Source organism: Camelina sativa, chromosome 4 (assembly GCF_030686135.1).
Source record: "Camelina sativa cultivar CO46 ecotype springtype chromosome 4, ASM3068613v1".
In the NCBI taxonomy this organism is placed as follows: Eukaryota; Viridiplantae; Streptophyta; class Magnoliopsida; order Brassicales; family Brassicaceae; genus Camelina; species Camelina sativa.
In genome coordinates, this window is record NC_141883.1 from 16,929,067 (window position 1) to 16,952,626 (window position 23,560).

The following is a 23,560-nucleotide window of genomic DNA, read 5'->3' on the forward strand; positions in this document are numbered from 1 at the left end:
GATCGGGGTTTTGACTATTGGAATTACACCAAGTAGTCGGTTTTGATTGTTGGAATCACACCAAGCAATCGGTTTTGTTCACAACGAACATAAAAAAATCACTCTCAAAGAAATGAAAAGGTTTTATAAAAAGTTGGATGATTATTTCAATGATCTTACATGAGTTTATATAGGAAAGAAAACTTGGTAACAAAGCCAAGTATTATTCTTGAAACTAAAAACAATAAAGATAGATGGTTGAATGAAGATTCAACTCTTGAATTTTGTGTTCCCAAGGTGTCCTTCCCAAGGTGAGTTGAACTTCAATTTTCTTCACTTCTCTTTGACCACAAAATAGAGTGATTATTTTGGGCTTTCTTGAACTTGAATTATGTTCAAAGTGGGCTGGACTTGATAGGTATCATCCCCAATAGATTTTCCAATGCTCTCTTTGGCCATAAACTCTTGAATAAGCTCATTTAGTGCATTCCTTAGCTGCTTACCTTTTGCTCTAGTCATTGGTCCTTCAGGTACAAGCAATGGTTCCTCAGCTACAAGCTTCTCTGGTTCAAGCTCAGCTACAATATCCTCCTCATTAGCTCCATCCATGATCACATCATCCCCCTCCTCTTGAAAAGGATTTGACCTCAAATCTGGATTATCTGCCACAAAAGAAACTAAATTAGAAACATTAAAGCTTGACCTCACATTGTACTTACCTTGATGATCAAGTTGGTAGGCATTGTCATTGATCTTTTTTTTTATCTCAAAGGATCCATCAATTCTAGGCATGAGTTTTGACTTCCTTTCAGGTGGAAACCGTTTTTTCCTTAAGTGAACCCACACTTGGTTTCCGGGTTTAAATACCATCTGGCGCCTTCCTTTGTTAGCTTGTTTTTCATACTGCTTTGTCTTCTCCTCAATGTTTATTCTAGCTTTCTCATGGATCTGTTTGACAAGGTCAGCTTTCTTTTTCCCATCCAAGCTAGTTCTTTCACTCAAAGGTAGAGGGGTTAGATCCAATGGAGATAAAGGATTAAAGCCATAAACAATTTGGAATGGAGAAAACTTAGTTGAATAATGAACTGATTGATTGTATGCAAACTCAACATGTGGTAAACATTCTTCCCAAGTTTTAATGTTCTTTTTGATCAAAGCTCGCAAGAGAGTTGACAAAGTTCTATTAACTACTTCAGTTTGACCATCAGTCTGTGGATGACAAGTAGTGGAGAATAGTAACTTAGTCCCTAGTTTAGACCAAAGCGTTTTCCAGAAGTAACTCAAAAACTTTGTATCCCTATTAGAAACAATTGACTTAGGCACTCCATGCAAACGAACAATTTCTTTGAAGAACAACTCAGCAACATGCAAAGCATTATCAGTTTTATGACAAGGTATGAAGTGCGCCATTTTTGAGAACGGATCAATAACCACAAAAACTGAATCTTTACCAGTTCTAGTTCTAGGCAAACCAAGCACAGAATCCATAAAAATATCATGAAAAGGCTGAGTAGGAATAGGATGTCGATACTTTACCGTGATGTTGTTGATAGCTCTACAATCAACACACATGCGCCAACTTCCATCCTTTTTGGGCACAATTAGGAATGGGACTGCACATGGGATCATGCTCTCTCTGATATGTCCCTTCTCCATAAGCTCATTAACTTGCCTTTGCAGCTCCAATGTCTCCACATGATTAGTCCTATAAGCTGGTCGGTTTGGAAGTGATGCACTAGGAACAAAGTCTATTTGGTTTTCAATACCACGGATAGGTGGTAAGCCTTTCAGATTGTCCTCCGGAAATACGTCCTCAAAATCCTGCAAAAGAAAGGTTATCTCACTCGGTAACACCGGTGCAAGGTCAGAAAAACTCATGAGAATTTCTTTGTAAACAAACATAATCGAACGTTGTTTTGAAAATAATGCTCTCTAACCTCTCATTTTCTCACAAAGAAATTTGAATGCCTCACGGGTTTTCTCTCACAGGTCTTTGACTTGATTTTTCTCAAACTCTCGCTCTCTTTTTGGTGAATTGTGTTTGTGGGGTCGCTCATGGTGTTTGTTTCTTTCCTATGCATGAGAATCAACTGATCTTGATAAACTTCATGAGGTGTCAACAGAACTAAGATGATCTTCTTGCCTTTGAACTTATAAGAATATCAATTGGTGAAACCATCATGGCTTGTTTTCCGGTCAGATTTCCATGGTCTTCCCAAAAGAATATGACTTGCCTCCATAGGTAGAACATCGCACAAAACCTCATCCTCATATTTTCCAATGACAATAGGAACCTTTACTTGGATACTAACCTTCATCTCACCATCATCATTAAGCCATTGCAGCTTATATGGCTTTGGGTGCTTCTTCATAGTCAGCCCAATCTTCTTAACCATTGTTTCACTCGCCACATTAGTACAACTCCCGCCATCAATTATGAGACAACACACCTTATCTCGGACATGGCACCTTGTATGAAATAGATTTTCCCTTTGCTCATGTTCCACAATCGCAGTTTGAACACTAAGTGACCTCCTTGCCACCAATATCTCGCCTTTTGCTGGATTTTCTTCAAGTTCTTCTAATGAATCATAAACCACCTCTTCATTTTCTGATTCGATCTCTCCATTCTCCAAGAGAATCATGGTTCTTCTGTTGGAACATTCATACGCATAGTGTCCTCTTCCATGACACTTATAACACGTCACATCACCTTGGGAAGACAAACTTCAAGACTTAGATCTTCATTCTACAATATATCTTTATTATGTTTTAGTTTCAATACTCGGCTTTATTACCAAGTTTCTTATCCCTATATAAACACATGTAATCTCATTTGAGAATAATCAATCAATTTTTCTTTTTCATTTTAAGAGTCTATCTCTTTGTTCTTTGTCTAGAACATTTCTTTGTTTCTTGGTGTGTAATATCCAAGCAACAACCTCCTCTTGCTGGACTAGTGTGTCATATCTAGCAGCGATTGGAGTTGGGAATATCAGCAGTCTTCCGCAACTGTTGTGCGACTCCTCAATCCATCAAATTTCCTTTGTTGCACCTTGCACCTTGACGAGTTTCTATCATTTCTAATCCGGCTGAGTGATCCTCGAATTTTGGGTTATCAATTCTGATTCTGATGAAAACATTCTATATAGATTTCCATATAATTAATCTTTTTTTTTTATTTTAAACCAAAATTTTATAGAGCAAAACTTCAAGTGTGATGATGATTGCATGTCTGGTCCGTGAACTAGGCAATTAATACGGTATTACATATTGATAATTAGCATATATGCAGACAAAAACAAGAATGGTCAACTAATCAGATCAATCATGCATCAGCTGGACCACTACAATAAATGAGTGTTAACTGCCCCAACCCCCAAGGGTAATCATGCAGCAACAACAACAAAAACGTGTCCTTTCCATACACTCCCTAGAAGACAACAAATATAATAACTATAATTTTTTTGTCCTTTTCAAAACTAGATTTTTGTATTCGTCAAAATACATCATCATCTTGCAAGTCTCTCATCTCAACGGTTTAAATTTACTACTGAAACAACCAGTTCCAGATTTTTTTTAATAATAATATAACTAAGCACTCTATAATAATATAATTAAACCAACCAACTCATAAAGTATTATTAAACCAACAACAATTAATATGCAGAATAAATATTAAAAAAAAGTATTATCATATCACATCTCATTACTCAAATTCCATATATTAACTCTAATATACATTAAATATATTATTCTATGTAATTCTTTTAATTATATCATTTAATTATAGTTTATGTTTATATATAAATTGTATAATTCCATTTGTTAATATAACAACAATAATAATACTTTATTCAAATGGTATCAGAGCTATCACACAACTTTAAAGTCTTGATAGGTGATGGAGATGGATAGTCTTCACTCATATTTCTCAAAATCTTCAATGGTTATCATCTTTCTTAGCACTATTAGATGGAATTAAAGAAACTCCACGAAGTTGAGCTAACTTAGCTTTTGAATTCTGCAAACTCTTCTCTGCTTCAATAAGCTTGGTTTGGTAATTAGATATGTGATGGTAGATACGCTCGATTTCATTTGAACAATGCTCTACTCAAGCGACAAGGACTTTTTTTTTGCTCTTCTCTGCAAGAAACAACAGCCTCTTCTTCTCATATCACATATGATTACCCAAATCCCATATATTACTCTGATATATATATATATTATTCTATATAATCTTTTTAATTACGTCTTTTGATTATAGTTTGTACTTATATATAAGTTGTATCATTCCATTTGATAATATACCAACAATAATAATACAATCCTATTATCTCTATTTACACAGTATTAGAGCCATAATGATCTAACGATCGGCTTCGTTCATATTTCTAAGCTATATGCTTCTTTTGTTTATTTTTGTTTTAAGCCAAGTGCTTCCACATTCAAGTTCATCATGAACCTCTGAATCTAAGCCATCGAGCTTTTTTTTTATTCAAGTCTACCATCTTAGACCTTTGAATCTAAGATAACTGCTTCTTCTTTTATAATTTATTTTTTAAGCCAAAAGTGCTTCTATCATTCAAGCGTATATATTATAAGCCTTTGAATCTAAGTCGAATTTCGTTTGAATATATATATATTTTTTTAAAAGAAAAAAAATCAGATCTCCTTCTCAACTCTTGGACTTGTCCGTCTCAAGCCGTTATTTCTACTTCGCTACATCACCCTTGAGATTGAGGGAGCGTATTAAGGAAAAAGTATCATCATATCACATATGATCACTCAAATCCCATATATTACTCTAATATACATTAATTATATTGTTCTATGTAATTCTTTTAATTATGTCATTTGATTATGGTTTGTGCTTATATATAAGTTGTATTATTCCATTTGATAATATAACAACAACAACAATAATACAATCCTATTATCTCTATTCACAGTGGAAACATACCAACAACATAACCATCTCCATCATATTATCAATAACAAAAATATTCCTAACCATTTTATCCAACAACTTAGCATATTTCTATTTAAGGTTCCAACAACATACAAGACATAACCATCAACACACAATCAAGACCCTAAATAATCATTCTTCTCATCGACATGATTCCACGTTACATACCTGCTCCACAAAATAATTGAGATACGTAAGTATTATCACAAATACTTAGTGAGGTGATCCTCCCATCTACTGCGCTATACACACAAATGAAAAGACAAACACAAAAAATACACAAAAGCAAGCAAACTAGACAACTCTAAGACACATATCAAACGACACTCCTCGTCCTCACGATCGACATTGCGTCGACCGACACACTTCTTGCATAAATCGAGGCATCGCCTTTGAGTCGACCGACATACTCCTTGCGTCGATCAACGCAACCACGCGTCTCCACCAAATCCCTTACCGCATCGACCAATACACTTTGTGCGTCGATCGATGCAGTCACGCGAGTAATCGCCGAACACGATCTCTCTCGCCATCTCTCGGCTCTAATCGTCCTCATAGCGTCCATGACTCCAAACCCAACCTCAACAGGCCACAACCACCACGACAACCAAGCACAAACAAGCACACAAGCAATCAATCACCCAAAATCACAAAAAACACACATCAAATCGCTTAGATAAGTCATGGTCCCGCACTCACCTTGATTTAGAAAGAAAAAGATGAAGAACACCAAGATCCAAGCCTTCTAGAAACCTCAAGCGTCACTCCACGTTCAGATCTCCCTTCCAACGCTCAGAACACACCAAAACAGGGATTGTCTTTCTCTCTTCTCTCTAGGACAAAAACAGCTAACTAAAACTTCTAGGCATCGAGTTCTCCCTTTTATACACGAGTGCTAGGGTTCTTTCCTTAAAACTTACTAAACCGGAGAAATCAGAACTAACATGAACACTAACCGATCAGTGGTGTCGATCAATGCCCTTCCTTGGCATTGATCGATGCTCGAACCGAAAATCCAGTTCACGGGTGTTACAACTAGTCTTCTAACTTCTAAGTCAAGCTTTTTCTTTTGTGAAAACAATAGTTCAACTACCTATTAACCTATGAACAGTTAAAAGATTCTAAATTTATAAAATTAACTATATGAACAAATAAAAATTGCATTGATCAGATTATGTGTACCTCTATCACATTGCGAAGAAGATCATTGAGAAGCAACCTCTGCCCCACGCATCTAACCAGCTCGCGTGGTTCACCGGTAATCTCTACCCTCTGTGAATGCTCAAAACTTTTCATCTCTTCTTGCATACTATTATGGTTGAAACTTAACCCATTGTTTAATTTGAGCTATATATATATATATATATATCTTGTCTATGGTTTCATTACATAGGAGTTGGTTTCATTAGTTTTTTTTTGTTATTAAAAAGAAACTCATGACAACATTTTATCACATTCTCGGTGGCCGGAGGCTGGAAGTAGTGTGGCGGTAGTCTGGCAGCGGTAATCCGATGTTGATGGTCGGAAGTGGCGGTGGTCGGAAGTGGTGGTGGTCGCATGTGGCAATGGTCCGGCAGCGGTGGTACGACAGCTGGAGGTAGTGGTGGTGGTTGATATATAAGAGGCAGAAGGGATGGTGCTGATATTAAATAAAAGGTAAAATAGTATATACTGTATATAATATTTATATGGTTAAAATTGTTAGATAGTGAATTATTGTTCTTTTCTTAGTTAATTTTGCCAATTTTCCTTTTTTTTATATGCAGAACCAAAATCTAAATTAAATGGTTCCTCCGAAGATAGTAAGGTTTCTTATAATTTTCACGTGGTCGCCCTCCTTTTTGTGTATAGTGTAATGTCGGAAAACATTAAAGTATAGGAAATAATTGAACACATAAGAAGTTGAGATGTAAACATTAACGTACTACAGTACCATTCTCTTGGAAAATCATCCGAAATCGTATGTGGATATATACATTATTAGTTTGAATTGAGCAACGACAGCAAAAACGTGCTTCATTTAATAGATTTTATCATATCGACACAAGAAGCTTATACCCCATCGTCAGATATCTTTATGGCTTTTATACCCAGCTATTAGGTCATCAACATCATTTATATCGGGTCGTAGAGTCATCAACGACATATCTATCAAAATTGGAACCTTTCGGTAAGTTGATATCCACAACACCGTTTGTTTTTTGGATTGTCGAATCGCACTTAAAAGAACCTTAAATCTTCAAGTCGATTCAAACTTACTCTTAAGTCGTATTTCGAACCAGTTGTTCCAGAAAAAAACATATCTTAAGTTTTGTGGTCCTCGTCAGCTCCGGATCAATATATATATATCCGTTGGAGTCATCATTCCAGACATGATCTTCATGGCCTTTGCCTTATTCCTTGTTAAACTAAAGCCACCTGAAGATTTTATCAATGGTAAGCGAGAGAGGGACCTCAAAATATAATAAAATAAACTTTTTTGTAAGTTAACACTTTGACAAGAAGAAATTAATCGTAGCACCTTCAAGATTCTTCTTCTCCAACGAACAAAGATGTTTGCTGGTCATTAATCAAATCAACAATTAACCAACGTTGGTTATCCTCAAATGACTGTTCAAGAAAATTGTATTTGTGAAAGAAGATCATTGTAATCTCATAAACTTATAAATATGCATAAGTGTAATCAACTTTGTTTTGGGCACCCATAAATGTTATCTTGCGCACCCATACATGTTATCTTGCGCACCCATACATGAATTAATATGCATAATTTTGCACTCCCATACATGAATTATTTTCCGTACCCATACATGAATTAATATGCACAAGTGTAACCATTTATTAGTTATCGTCGATTCTCTATAAACATTATGCAGATTGGAGATAATTGTCAACATTTATATGTAAACATATATGCTGTTAATATATACTTAATCTTCTCAAAGTAAATCTGCCACTTTACTTGATTAAGAAGATTATTGATAATCTTTGGCTCTACCCTCTGCGACTGTACCTACACTTTTTTTTTTTTATAGCAGACCCGAAACCTAAATTGTTCCTCAAAAAAAAAGATAGGTTTCTTCTTGTAATTGCAAATTCATAAAGATGGTAAAGAGCTGCATTCTTGGCAATGAGTAATGTTTTTTTTTTTTGTCTGTATATGAATGTAAAATTATATTCACAAAAAAAAAAACTGTTTTACAACAAGCTTAACAGCATAAGTTTTAGAGATATTTGTTGATCTTGTTTTAGATACTGTTTAAAATTGCAATAGAAGTCCATAATTTTCACCCGGTGGACCTCTGTGTCACATGCGTGTATTGTCATGAACATTAATGTAGTACAGTACCATTCTCTTTGGAGATTTTGAAACGTTTGTCTATTCATTTATCAAAATATATACTCGAGTCTGTTCTATCAAATACAGCTGTATTCATTTATCAAAAAAATTATCAAAAAATTTATAAGTATATATTTTTTAGAAAATATAATATTCAAAGTTGTATAAATAGATGCAGTGTAGAGACAACGGTATGTAAGCAATATAGAAGAGATAAAAAAAAAAAGATGTTTTGTAGAGAGTCGTCCTCGAGTCTTCTGCCCTTGAACATAGCAAAGAGTCTCAGTCCTCTTTTCCCTAAACCACCAGCACTCATTAACCCCATCTCCCCAGGACGTCGAGACAAGCTGCCTCGTCCGAACCTCAGAGGACGATGTAAGGTCACTGCCTCACGGTTTAATATTGAAAAGATAGGTGATATAATGAAAAAGTCCGTTAAGAAAATCAAAGTAAAGGGATTTATAACGGCCAAAGAATCGTTGCTGGATGGCGTAACTTTGCCGAGACTTGACGATCATTTAGCTGATCTCGGTGGCAGATCACTTCTTGTCGAGCTTATTAGCACCGAGATGGACCCGCGTGAGTACATAGTTTTTTTTTCCTTTCGTTAACTGGTTTATTTTAAGTTTAAATTTAAAGTAAATGGGATATAAGCATTTGTGACAGAACTAGAGGCCTAAAGAAAAAAACTTGGACTATGCATGTGCTTCTCAACCAGTACTAGAGACATGAAATTTTTTTTTAGTAACATTACAAGATGCGTTACTACATGATTTATCATACGTTAATTTTTGAAAATAAGTACCTAGCTAGCACATCTAGAGAATATACATGAAGTGAACTAAGAGTAGGTTAATTAATATATATATATATATATATATATATATATATATATATATAATCAATAATGTCATCCATGTATACATATGTCAGTGACAGGGATGGAGAAGGATCCGGTAAAAGACTACGCACAACGTATATGGTCCGAAGTCCCTCATGAGAAGTACGAGTGCGTGTTTGAGGTGCCTGAAGACTTTGGAACCGTGGGGGCTATCAGAGTTCAAAACCGATACCATAAAGAGATATTCCTCAAGGAGATGGAGCTTGAGTTACCTAACGGGTCCGTTACGTTTACATGTGACTCATGGATCGCCCCGAAGTCCGTTGACCCAGCCATGCGGATATTCTTCTCCAACAAGTCCTACTTGCCTTCCCAAACCCCGGAGCCTCTTAAACAGTTTCGGAAGGAGGAGCTAGAGAACTTACAAGGCAAGAATCGCGAGCAAGTTGGTGAATTTACCATGCATGAGCGTGTTTATGACTATGACATGTACAACGATTTGGGAAACCCTGAAACTGATCCTCGTCCGGTAATTGGAGGCCCCTCACATCCATATCCAAGGCGTTGCAAAACTGGTCGCGAACCTTGTGATTCTGACCCCTCCTCAGAGCAACGCTACGGGCTTAATTTCTATGTCCCGAGGGACGAGGAGTTCTCTTCAGCTAAGGGCACTTCATTCACCGCCAAGGCCATCTTGGCTGCTCTTCCCTCCGTGATCCCACAGCTAGAGTCTATTCTGATGGATCCCCATTTGCCTTTTCCACACTTCAAGGCCATTGAAAATCTCTTTGAAGAAGGCATCGATCTTCCTAAAGATGCTGGCCTTTTACCTTTGCTCCCGAGACTCGTCAGAGCTGGTGTTGAAGCTAGCGATGATATTCTCCAGTTTGAAGCCCCAGTTCTCATTAACAGTATACCTACCCTTTTTAGTCATCCATTATATTATTCCAACTATATATACTCACTAGCCTACAACGCAACTTACTTTCTAATATTGATTCAGATGATAGGTTTTCATGGTTACGAGACGATGAGTTTGCTCGCCAGACACTTGCAGGCCTTAATCCCTATAGCATTCAGCTAGTTCAAGTAAGCTACATACGCCTTTAAATGATTAGTTTTGTTCCGCTTGTTCCAATAAAGCAATATCCATATCTAAAATAATGTGAAATAGCACTATTAATTCATTTTTTTCTATTTTTAGAGTATAACATTTAATAAATTTTCATTTTCCACTTTTATAAAATGATATGATTAAATTTTTTACAGAAATAAAGGACAAAATTGATCATTTAATCATTTGTGGGATAATAGTTACCTTAAAGAAATCATTTGTGGGATAACATATTAATGATGATGATTACAAAAAGTACTGGTAATTCACATTTCTATTCATATGATTTTATTGAATCATAAAAAGAATAGTAATATTGATTCAGTATAGTAATTTTATTGAATAATTCTAAATTGAGAACAAAAAAACATAAAAAGAAATGAACATTTTTTGTTTTTTTTTTTTTTAATTTTTAAAGTACACGTTTATTTAAAAATTAATGCTATATATATATCTATATATATAAAGTTAAATTTGCTCACTTCTTCTTCCTCCACATCAGCATCCATCTAATCAATTTTCTTTTGCATAAAAAATACTATTTTTAATATTCATTCATTGCATATTTATTACTTGTAATTAATAATAGTAAAAATAAATAAAAAACGAATAAACTAAAATTAATTAAATTTTAAAATAGTATAAACAATAATATATTTTTTTTGTAAATAATAAAATAATAACTATCTAAAAATGAATTAAGTAAAATAAATAAAAATTTTAAAATAATAAAAATAATACTATAAATTTATTTTAGTAATAATATTATTATTATAATTATAACCAAAAATGATTATATTTCAAAATTTAGAATGGGTTAATGAGTTTTAGAATGTAAGTAAGATTTTAATGCATGGTAGAGTAAAAAACAAGTTATGTAGTTGTATTTATAAAAATCTAAACATGAAAATAAAATTGAAGTGAAACATTAGTTGATAAGAAACATATACCATAAAGATTTATTGTTAACATTTACTTATAAGAAAGAGAAGATTAATTACTTAACTTAACTTAACTTAAAAGTTTTGATCTAAAACATAGACATTGTAAGGGGCACATTTTTTTTTGGGAAAACTATGAGAAAGAATTTAAAAAAAAATAATCTAACAAAAAAAACAAAATCAATGGTCAGGAAATATAGAAAAAATGATATGTAAGCCGTTACGAAAGTGGCATATGATTTGTGTAGCATATCTCATAAGGTATATTATCAACTGGAGCTACAATTTTAAAACATGATATAAAACATATATAACAAGTATAACATATACATAGATATATATTATCAAATGCTTTTAACCCAAAACATTGGCAAAAACAACATATTTAAAGTACACTATGTTTTTTTTTTAGACGACGAAGCTGGGGTTTCATCACAAAATTAAAATCTGCAAATAACATATGAGATTTTATAAAAATATGTAACTTGGATTAGTGAATATATATTCATTGTGGGGTTTAAACGTTTCATCATTTAAGCATTATTGACTTAGCCAGAAATTCTATTAAGACAGATGATGCATTTGGACAACCTCATTGTAGCGACATATCACTAAAACTGCTTATGAAACTTTGTATATTCGCATTTAATGTAGGAAATCGATTTATTTAAATAGTCTATATAATTAGGTCAATGATCGACATTGACGTTGAAGCTTTAAAAATATGTTTCCATGGGATATGAATATGGTATGAACTCTTTTAAAGATAAAAGGTGAGAAGATTGTCGACAATATTATTGCGACACTAGACAATATATGTTATATATAAATTAGTAAAATAAGTACGACATTTATATAGATTTATTTTTTAATCTTCAAATTCTATTCATATTCAATGATTTTTATTGATAAATGTTTTAAGTAAAATCTCACGTAAAATCGCAAATATATATAACAAACAAATATTATCTTCAAAAATATATATGTTGTATATCACTGAATAAAGTAAGTTTAGTATTTATATAGATTTATACTCAAAAGTTGGAATGATTATATTTGAGCTCGACAATTTCTATTGATAAGAAATATTTTAAATTAAAAAGCCCGTGCGCGGGTACAAATTATAGTATATATATATATATATATATATATATATATATATATGACTAAATAAATTTGGAATGAAAAAATAGAAAAGTTCATTAGCGCAATTGCAATCTATTTAGAGTAATAGAATAAATCTAACCATTAGAGATGATCTTTGTTAATTCCAGGAGTGGCCGTTGAAAAGCAAACTAGACCCAGTCATTTATGGTGATCCCACCTCACTCATTACTTGGGATATTGTGGAAAGAGAAGTTAAAGGAAACATGTCAGTTGATGAGGTAAGATTACTGACATTGTTACTGTGTATATGGAAAATTTCCTGAATGAATGATCAAATGTATCATGTTATGCATACAGGCTCTAAAGAATAAGAGATTGTTTGTACTTGATTATCACGATTTGCTTCTACCGTATGTGAACAAAGTGAGAGAGTTGGATAATACCACCTTATATGCTTCTCGAACACTATTCTTCCTCAGTGATGACAGCACATTGAGGCCTGTTGCCATTGAGTTGACATGTCCCCCAAATATCAACAAGCCTCAATGGAAGCAAGTCTTCACCCCAGGCTATGATGCTACCTCATGCTGGCTATGGAGTCTTGCTAAGACTCATGTTATTGCTCATGACGCTGGTTATCATCAGCTTATTTCCCATTGGTATTGAAAACACTGTTTATTTCAAAATAAATGATCCTCTCATATATTTTTTATATATTTAATTTTATTACATTACATGCATGTGATATTTAGTAACTAGTAAAGATATGGTTAAACATACAGGTTGAGGACTCACTGCTGTATGGAGCCGTACATAATAGCTGCAAACAGACAGCTAAGTGCCATGCATCCCATCTATAGGCTTTTGCATCCTCACTTCCGCTACACCATGGAGATCAACGCTCGTGCACGCCAAAGTCTTATCAATGCAGGTGGAATCATTGAGACTTGTTTTTGGCCCGGGAAGTATTCAATAGAGCTAAGTTCAGACGTCTATGATAAACTATGGAGGTTTGACATGGAAGGCTTACCTGCCGATCTCATCAGAAGGTTTGTTCAAAAATATTTTAAAATTTTTAAATATCACCACGCCAAAAAAAATAATTTACAACGCTACTTAAAATCTTTTTACATAAAATATTTGTGGTATAAGGGGGCTGGCTGAGGAAGATGAGACCGCAAAACATGGACTACGCCTGACGATACCAGACTACCCATTTGCGAATGACGGTCTAATATTGTGGGATTCAATTAAGGAATGGGTGGCAGACTATGTGAAACACTATTATCCCGATGCAGAACTGATCAAGTCGGACGAGGAACTCCAAGGATGGTGGAGTGAAGTGCGGAACATAGGGCACGGTGACAAGAAAGACGAACCTTGGTGGCCTGTACTCGAAACACAAGATGACTTGATAAATGTGGTAACGACGATTGCGTGGGTCGCCTCAGGTCACCATGCAGCTGTGAATTTTGGACAGTATGGATATGGAGGATACTTTCCCAACCGACCAACCACAACAAGGATAAGAATGCCAGTGGAAGAACCGACAGATGAAGAGCTAAAGGAGTTCTATGAGACGCCAGAAAAAGTGATGCTTAATACATACCCATCTCAGAAACAAGCGACGTTAGTGATGGTCACTTTGGATCTTTTATCAACTCATTCACCTGATGAAGAGTACATTGGAGAATACCCAGAAGCATCTTGGACCAACGAACCTATCATCTATGCTGCTTATGAACGTCTCAAAGGCAGACTCCAATACCTAGAAGGAGTGATAGATGAGAGAAACGTGACCCTTTCTCTAAAGAATAGAGCGGGAGCTGGTGTAGTTAAGTATGAGCTTTTGAAGCCCACCTCTAAGCATGGTGTTACCGGAATGGGGGTTCCCTACAGTATTTCTATTTAATCTATGCATTTTCTTTCTCTCAATTGCCTTCCTTTTCTACCAATGTGGTCAAGAATAAATTGTCTTTCTAGATAAATAAATTGTCTTTCTGGAATAAATAAATTGTCTTTCTAGATAAATAAATTGTCTTTCTGGAATAAATAAATTGTCTTTCAAGATAAATAAATTGTCTTTCTGGAATAAACCAATGCGTTTTCACTTGGGTTTTATTAGAATACAAAGAAATACAAGCATACAATAGTACAAGATTTAATCTTATTAATTTTAGTTTTTAGTTATATATATATATATATATATATAAATATTTTCTATTTGAATAATCCAAAATATCAAAATTTTAGTTCAAAGAGTTTTCCCATCTTATCGGCGAACTAACAAGTTAATTTAAAATAATCAACAGGTAATTAAACAAAAATGTTTCTAAAATCCTGGAAAAAATATTAGAACCTAAAGAGTTTAAGCAGTTAGAGGAGTCTTTTTTGGATTCAATTATAAAATTTGTTCAACGGGAAACATTGAATCAAGCATCATGAGATAGACAAAAATGAGATGAACAATTTTATATAAGAAATCCAATGCAAAAACTCAATAAAATCAAAACTATCTGATTCCAAAGTCTCAAAACGTTTTAGGTGCTAGATAAACCTTAAGGAAAAATGAGATAAAAGATTTCTTGGGCAAAAACTTAATAAAATGTATATATAGTCAAACATGGAAAGCCCTAAAACTTAAATGAACAAGGTAAAGCGTCGGTTTGGGAATCGGGTTGTTCAAGTCACGTGTCATCAGTCCTGGGAGTGCGTCGGTCGAGCTGGGTCGAGTGGAGTGGTGTTGGCTCGACCCAGAGTGGTGTTGGCTCGAGCTAGATGTACACGCATCCCCTAAAACGATGATAACTCTTGAACCACACTCTGATTGGCTTGAAATAAACGGCATTGGAAAGATGACTCAATTTCCTAAAACTTTTATGAATACGTCGAAATCTGAATCCCAAGACAAAATCTTCACTCGACTCGATCAAAGAGGTGGAAGAAGTATGATGACTGGCGTTGTCGGTCGAGCGGGTTGACATCCATTCCAGGCATGATGGATCGAGTGGGATGTTGGTGCTTCTTCCTGAGAGCGCGTCCAAGTCGCATGTCGGTCGAGTCACATTGCTTCTCTCTCGGGAGCGTCGCTCGAGTCGTATGACGTCTACTCCAGGCATGCTTGGTCGAGCCGCATGTCTCAACCTCCATTCGGTTCCAATAGTCTGGACATCTCCTAAACACCTGAAATAACTCTGATACGTATATATATTTTACCTTGTTTAACCACTGTTTATTCACATCTTTTACATGTTTTATTAGCTTATTTTGTTACTTTCATATAGTTTAAGGGCTGTTTGTGCATTAGAGTAGGATTTGCATTGCATTTGCATTGTTTCTTGTTTAAACAGGTGAATTAGACTCAAGAAGCATGGAAATAGCATCTGGGATGAGAGGAGTGCAACCATTGAAGCAGATGGGAGTTAAATCAAGGAGAAGACCAACAAAGCATGAAGCACTCAACCACCACTACTCGTGCACTCGACCGTGTGCTACTGAAGCACTCGACCGTGTGCAACTCATGGACTCGAACGTGTGCTACTCACGGACTTAACCAGTGGGGAGCAGAAGAATGGACCACTCGACCGCTTGTGGTCAAGTACATCGAGCCGGTTTCTATTTTGTAAGCTAGCCAAATCAGGGCTTCCTTCCCTCACTATATATACCCCTTGTACCCTATGGCCGCAAAAAATACTCTCTTTAGGCAGAAAAGTATCTGTAGCCACCAAAAAACCTTAGTTCTTACCCCTTAAGGGTTTTTAGCTTTTTAATATCATTTGCTTCTTTTATTTACTGTTTTTCTCAGATTTTAATATCTTGTAAGTCTCATAACTTTCTGGGTATTGAGAATCTGAGTTTGCTTCTTTATATTAAGTTGTTGTTCATCACCTCATCTATCATATCATGCTAGTTTCATCATTTTCTGGGTTTATGTTCATCATCATCATGTTTTGTTCATCTGAGTAGTGAGTTAGGATTCTGGAGATGGATTAGGCTGGTTTAGGGATGTGTTTGTTTAGATTGGTTAAGCTTGATTGTTTACATATCTCTTGTGGGTTAGATGTGCTCTAAGTTGTTCTTATATCTGAGAGGGTAAGAACGGATCTTAAGCTTCCTTGCATCATACCAATGTTTAGGTTGTTAGATAAAACTAATGCTGGAGATTATCATGCTTATCCCAAGAGATTGGTTGTATAAGGTGATTTTTGACAAGTAATGGTCTGGTCCTTAATGCTTGTTTAGTATGGTTTCACCAATGAGAGTTGGGTTAGGATGTTACTTAAGCTTGAACACTTTTGTCATGAGAGTGGATTAGTGAGTCATTAAGATCATTGTCTAGAGATAGCTCATGTTTGATTGAGATTTGTTAACCAGTTTAGATAGCCACAGCTTGAACACCAGCCCATGAATCCATCTCTGGAAGCCTTCTTTGTCATTTGATTGTTTATTATCGCATATTATCCTGTTTCATTGCATTTGTTTCTGTTTTAAGTTGTCAAGATTGCATCTGTTCTTTGTATTTACCCACTCGACCTAGCCACTCGACCATACACACGGTCGAGTGCTTGATCGAGCACCTTCGGGTTGTTCATTTACTTTCTGTTTCATTGTAGCTTTTAATCTTGTTTCTTTACTGCTTTGATTATTTGCTTTTGTTTAAGTTACTGCTCTTGTTTATCTTACTTTCTGCACTGTTTACATTTGTTTACCTTGCATTTAATTTCTGTTCTAAGCACTTTACATTTTGCAGTTTACTTTATTGTCTTAGGGTTGTTAGAAATCAATCATCATCATAATTGGCTTAACTTGAATCACTGTTCACATCCCGATTGCATACACATCACACATTTTATGGATTGACATCTCTTATGCTACAACTACATAAAGGTATTGAAACACCTTGCACCTGATCATCACTGCTTATGTTTGTTTGATTTTGCATCATTCATTCATAGATCTATCCATACAAAAAGACATGTTTCAAACTCCAATATGCAAGATGTATGCAAGATGAATGCAAAGACTACCTAGATATGCATATTATGCAAAAGAGACTAAAAACAATGCAAAACAATGAGTTAAGAGAACAAAATGAATAACAAATGCATGATGAAAGAGTGTAAAATATATACATATCAGTATCCTTGGGGTGAAATTGCTTATGAAAAATTAGTGGTAGGCGTGAATCTGATGACTGTTGGAATGTTGTCAAGGAAACAATATGGTATGGTTGGCTTTCCGTTTTCAATCCAAATCTGGGCATTGTCTTCAGTTCGCCAGTTAGGGAAAAAATTTGGTGTTAGAGAAAAGATTACAAGCCAAAATCAAAATCTCCCACTTATCTTGCAATGGAAAATGAAAAAATCTCCAACTCAAGCTGAAATAAAATTTGTTCTTGAGGCTGGCAAGGTACTATTACTTCACTAAAACTTTTTTTTTGTTTCCCAATAGTTTTAAATGGTGTTATTAACGTAATTGATATTTTAAAAGGAATTTACAGGGGTTTTAAAAGAAGTTAAAAGGTTTTAAAAGGGTTTTAAAATGTTTTACAATGTGTTTTCAAAAGTTTTACAATATGTTTAAACTGGTTTACAAGGGTAACCTAAATGGTGTTATTAACGTAATTTTTTTTATACGGGATTTACAAGATTTTTAAAAGGGTTTTAAAAGGTGTTACAATGTATTTCGAAAGTTTTACAATAGATTATAATGACTTTACAAGACTTTACAAGGGATTTACAAGTTATTTACAAGTGATTTACAAGAGTTTATAAAGAGCTTTAAAAGGTTTTACAATATGGCTTGTAAACGGTTTATTTTAAAAGGTATAAGACTTTTGTGATTTGATATGGCTTCAATGGTTTATTTTAAACGGGTTTACAAGGGAGTAAAATTCAAAAAGGTTTACAAATCTCTATCTTCATTAATATGAATCGATCTATCTCTGCAGGTTGATGTGAAAACTATTGTTGGTGACTCCGATGAATATAGCTATTTGGTTATGCCACCGAATTATGAGGACAAAGATTTTCATGAAGTTGTTAAACTTGTAATCCAAGGCTATAGGATGACTAAGGAAGAATGGATTCAAGGATGGATTAAAGTTGTAGAAGGAGAACAAAGTCAAAGCAAGCGTGTGAGAGAACCCGCAGGTCCAAAAATTGGAAATCAAAATTAATATATATATATATATATATATATATATATATATATATATATCTTGTAGTGAAAAAATTGACATGATTTTTAAATCATGAAAATTTATTCACAACAGATTAGTGAAACTAGAGAATCATGTGGGGATCACTACTGCTGCTGCAATACCACAATGGGAATCAAAGGCATTTGAAGAAAAGGAATAACCTGCCTCTGCTACTGATTTTCAAGAAAAGAAAGTACATGTCTCTACCACTACTTTTCAAGAAAATGAAATACCAGCCTCTGTTTTTCAAGAAGAGGAAGTACCAGAATCTGCTACTGCAATTGAAGAATAGAAAGTACCAGCCTCTGACACTGCTTTTAAAGAAAAGGAAGTACCATCATCTACTACTACTTTTGAAGAAGAGGAAGTACCAGACTCTGCCACCGATTTTAAAGACAAGAAAATTCCAGCTTCTCTAAGTGAATTTGTAAGTAAAAAAGAAAGCTTCTCCTAGTGAATTAAGCTTCAAGCATTTTTCAAAGTATTGTAAAACTATTGAAAACACATTGTAAAACCTTTTAAAACCCTTGTGAAAAAACTTGGAGAACTTTTAAAAGGGATTTAAAAGGTTTTACAACACATTGTAATTCCTTTTAAAACCATGAAACAAAAATCATTAAATAGTTTTAAAAGTGTTTTAGAGTTTTTAAACAAGTCATATTATCGTTTTCAAAGGTTTTGCTAGTGTTTTAAATAGAATTAAACAAATTTTAAAAGGTTTAACAGTTAATTTAAAAGAACATTGAAGATCTACATGTAAATTATATATTTATGATATTTATAGGTAGCTGAAGAAGAGAAACAATATTATCAACTTGAGAAACAAACTGATTTGAGAAGTGAACCAAGTGTTTTTCGTGAGGAAAAAACCCAGGATACAAATGAAAATGATCCACAAGAGGAGGATATGAATAATGATAAGGTATTTGTTACTTGAATATGATTGACTGTTTTTAAAAACCTTGTAAAAACATATTTGAAAATAATTTACATATGGTTAATGAAAATATAATCATTTATGCAGGATGATAAGTATAACAATGCTATTATATCGGATGACGAATAGTATATTAATCTTTCAGATACTGATGTAGACCAAAGCCAACAAGCTGCTCCCACTCAGCAAGAAGACACAAGCCAACAAGAAGCTCCCAGTCAACAAAAAACACCAGCCCGGAAATGAGCAGTTGTAAGTTTTTGAATTCTTTATTAAAGATGATTTGCCCCTTTGAAAATGACATATTTTTTTCTCTTATGTTTGTATTAGTGCAAACACGTTCTACGCAGGAGAGCAAACTAAGTGACCAAGAAATGAAACAAATCGATATAAATGTATGACGTTGGCCTTAACTTGGAGACATCAAATATATGCTTTCGTCAATGGAAAAAGTAAGTTTGAAAAAATCATATATTTGTTACCATAGGCATTAAATACTAACAAATTTTGGATGTTCTATATTGTAGATGCTTTGGCCAGGGAATAAGTGGAAAAAAGTATATTACTTCGATTTAGTAACTAGAGAAGATGTAAGAAAAGTAGCAAGGAAGGCAATGTTAATTCTTCACCCTAACAAAATTCCTAAAGAAGTTTTTCCACAAAAGAGATACCTCGGTACCAGAATGTTTTCAACATTAAAGGTTACTGAACTTCGACTTTTGTTAGATTTAATGCACATTTTACTGTTATTTAATTTAAACTTTAATTTTTCTTTTCTTTTGCAGGTGATGAAGGACAAATACTTCGAGAAAAATCCATAATTTGTTTCCTTCAACAACATTTCATTTACGTAAACAAATAAAGGTTACATGACAAAGTTTGCAAGGTTCACAACTGATATTCAGGATTTTTTTAAAAAGAATTTTACAAGGTTTTTACAATTTTTTAAAGGTTTTTAAAAGGTTTTACAAGTTGGTTATAATGTTTTATAATAGTATAGTTATGTGGTCATACATGCTTTATACAAGGTATACAAATGATTTTCAGTATTGTTTTTTAAAGAATTTTACAAGGTTTTTACAATGTTTTTAAACGGTTTTGCAAAAGTATATATGAATTTTTAAAAGAAATTTAAAAGGTTTTAAAATGTTTTTAAAAGGTTTTACAACGTTTTAAAAGGGTTTTTAACGGTTTTACAAGAGTATATATGATTTTTTAAAGAATATTACAAGGTTTAAAAAGATTTTAAAAAGGTTTTAAAAGATGTTTATAAATTATAATGTTTTATAATATTGTATTTACGTGGTTATACAAGGTTTTTATATGGTCTTACAAGTTGTTTATAATGTTTTAAAACAGTAAAATCTGAAAAAAAAAAATCTTTATAAATGGAGTTTACAATACTGCAGACTGAAATATTTTTTTATGAAGAACAAATTCAAGTTGAATTAAAGAGAGAGATAATTATATAACAGCTACACAACTAGATTTGTTGTGTCCACACATACCACAGCTACATCATTTGTATTTTTTTTAATTTATCGTAGCCTTTCCATGCTTTCATGAACTAGCTATTCTCTTTTTCTTTCGCCTGCCATTAGGTATACAAGTAGAAGGTGACCGAAGAGAAGTACTAACACTCTCTGGAATCCCCCAATACTCTATATCACCTACTATGTGAATGCTCTATGAATATGCTAAACACCATCTGTAAAAAAAAGGAAGATAACCATTATATAACTTTGTGAAACCTTTGAAAAACCTTGTAAAATATTATAAAACCTTTTCGAATCCTTTTTAAAAACTATTTATAAACATTATAAAGAACTCGTAAAATCTTTTAAAAACCTTTTAAAACATTGTAAAAACTTGTTGGATCTTTTTAAAAATCTTTTAAAAACGTTGTAAATCCGTTTATCCTTGTGCAACCTTTTCAAAACCCCAATAAAGAATAGAGTTATAACCTGACAGTGAAATGAAAATCCTCAACAAACATGTTTCATTGAAATTGACATGTTTGGCAGCAGCAATTCCATGTGCACAAGGGAATTTGTCAATATCAAGCATACAACATTTGCATTTTCTTGTGTCCAAATTCACCACATAATTCGTTAGATATCCTTTGACCTCAAACACATTTTCCTTTACTTGACAAACTTCAACCCAACATGTAGAAACATTATAAGATTCATTCGTCTTCTTCCCCACATTTGGAGTAACAGCATACAGATGTCGACAGCTCTCCTCACGTCGCTCATTAAACCATCTAGTCAAACTTGACCTGATTGTCTCAAACAGACAGACAATTGGATACTCGCTATTCTCTTTAAACAAGGATTTAATGGACTCGGCTAAATTAGATGTCATGATATTATATTGGTTAGAAGGAGAATACGCACGAGACATTTCCTAATATCTGCTTCCCAAAGATATTCTCCAAGTTTTGGGTCACCATTGGAGATTTGACTGAACAGATAATCAAATTCATATATATATATATATATATATATATATAGTGTAAGCTCTTGAAGCATTATAAACAACTGAAATAAGAGAAGAACCTCTAAATCGTGTTTCTAGGTTCTTTTGCAAGTGGAAAGTGCAGATCCCATAATGAGATTGCTCATAATTTACTGAAAGCGCAGTTGCAATTGAAGAAGCACGATCAGACACGAAAAACTAGATCCTTTTCATCGGGAATAATAGTCTTCAAACACCGCAAAAACCAATCCCATGATGCATCATTCTCAGAATCAACAACGACAAAAGCAATAGGATACAACTGAAAATTACCATTCCGAGCTGATGCAGCAAGCAAAGTCCCTTTAAATTTTGATTTAAAATGGGCGCTATCAATAGAAATAACTTTTCTCATCAACTTAAAACCTCTAATTGATGCACCAAAAACCAGAAAAGCATATTTAAACTTATTAGCAGAATCAACTTCGACGTAAGTGATAGAATCTGGATTCTTCTTTTCTACAATGTAGAACCAACTCGGTAAAACCTCATAACTATCAGCAGGTAAATCCCTAGCAAGTTCTGATGCATGTTCTTGAGCTCTCCATGCTTTTGAGTACGAGACACCAACTCCATGGTCATTCCTAAAAAAATTCATGAGCTGTTTAGGTCTGAGAGGAAGCTTTCCTCCTACAAAATGGTTACTAACCATACTAGTCAAAGTCTTTGCAGATGCTTGGCGATGATTAACATTCCTTAAAGAAGAGTCATAGCTGTGATGACTTATATACTTCTGAATAACAAAGCTATCTGATGTTTTAACCTTAGTTGCACATAGCTTCCAACTAAATTTTTCATCAATACAATGAAGAACATACCTCTTGTTGTCTGATTTATTAGTACGAAATTCAAAAAGTATGCTTGATTGCATAAATCCGCATCTGACTTCTCATTTCTGTTTTGTCTTTCAAGAACTTCCCACAAAAAAAGTGAATCAACATCAATCAGACCAGTTGAGTGTGAAGAACCAGATGGACACCCAACAGAGGTTGTTATGTTACGTCTAATCCGCTGATTATGCATACTAGATGTTTCATATCCACAATCATTAGTGGCAGAATATTGACTTAAAGAAGCAATAGGAGAACAATTAAAACGAGGAACACTCTCGACATATAGATTCGGTATTGTTTTACCCTGAAAGTACAAATCAATGACATAAAAAAAAAGATTTGTAAAGTATTTAAAACGTTTTACAAGTGTTTTCAAAAGATTTTATAAGGTTTACAACTGTTTTCAAAAGTTATTTAAAAGTGTTTAAATGGATTTACCAAAGGTTTTAAAAGGATTTAAAAAGGTAACTAAAAGATTTATGCCATTGTAAGTTACCTGAGTATGAGTAGCAGTAGTAGTAAAATCATCATCAGTGGCAGGATATTGACTTGAAGATGCAATAGGAGAACAATAAAAACAAGGAACACTCTCGACATATAGATTTGGTATTGTTTGACCCTGAAAGTACAAATCAATGACTTTAAAAAAAGATTTGTAAAGTATTTAAAACGTTTTACAAGTATTTTCAAAAGATTTTATAAGGTTTACAACTGTTTTCAAAAGCTTTTTAAAAATGTTTAAATGTATTTACCAAAGGTTTTAAAAGGGTTTAA

General features: G+C 33.8%; 3 protein-coding genes and 1 long non-coding RNA gene across 4 annotated transcripts; 2 read left to right on the forward strand and 2 right to left on the reverse strand.

Annotated features, from left to right (window-relative positions):
* Nucleotides 1-626: 626 nt before the first annotated feature.
* LOC147945859 (uncharacterized) lies at nucleotides 627-2,624 on the reverse strand. The gene is made up of 3 exons (XM_087509390.1): nucleotides 2,214-2,624; nucleotides 847-1,800; nucleotides 627-641 (listed from the first exon to the last, which is right to left on the reverse strand). The coding sequence occupies exons 1-3, from the start codon at nucleotides 2,622-2,624 to the stop codon at nucleotides 627-629; spliced, it is 1,380 nt and encodes a 459-aa protein (XP_087365516.1).
* A 3,513-nt stretch (nucleotides 2,625-6,137) lies between these two features.
* Nucleotides 6,138-6,902, forward strand: LOC147945860 (uncharacterized). The gene is made up of 3 exons (XR_015596220.1): nucleotides 6,138-6,209; nucleotides 6,382-6,607; nucleotides 6,718-6,902. It is a non-coding gene; the product is annotated as an uncharacterized LOC147945860 (long non-coding RNA).
* Nucleotides 6,903-8,218: 1,316 nt separating this feature from the next.
* LOC104780364 (lipoxygenase 2, chloroplastic) lies at nucleotides 8,219-14,351 on the forward strand. The gene is made up of 7 exons (XM_010504862.3): nucleotides 8,219-8,870; nucleotides 9,225-10,043; nucleotides 10,136-10,221; nucleotides 12,462-12,572; nucleotides 12,652-12,953; nucleotides 13,077-13,343; nucleotides 13,447-14,351. The coding sequence occupies exons 1-7, from the start codon at nucleotides 8,519-8,521 to the stop codon at nucleotides 14,204-14,206; spliced, it is 2,697 nt and encodes an 898-aa protein (XP_010503164.2). The 5' UTR covers nucleotides 8,219-8,518; the 3' UTR covers nucleotides 14,207-14,351.
* A 6,996-nt stretch (nucleotides 14,352-21,347) lies between these two features.
* On the reverse strand, nucleotides 21,348-21,839 carry LOC147945861 (uncharacterized). The gene has a single exon (XM_087509391.1). It carries the CDS (start codon nucleotides 21,837-21,839, stop codon nucleotides 21,348-21,350), a length of 492 nt encoding a protein of 163 aa, XP_087365517.1.
* Between the last annotated feature and the right edge of the window lie 1,721 nt (nucleotides 21,840-23,560).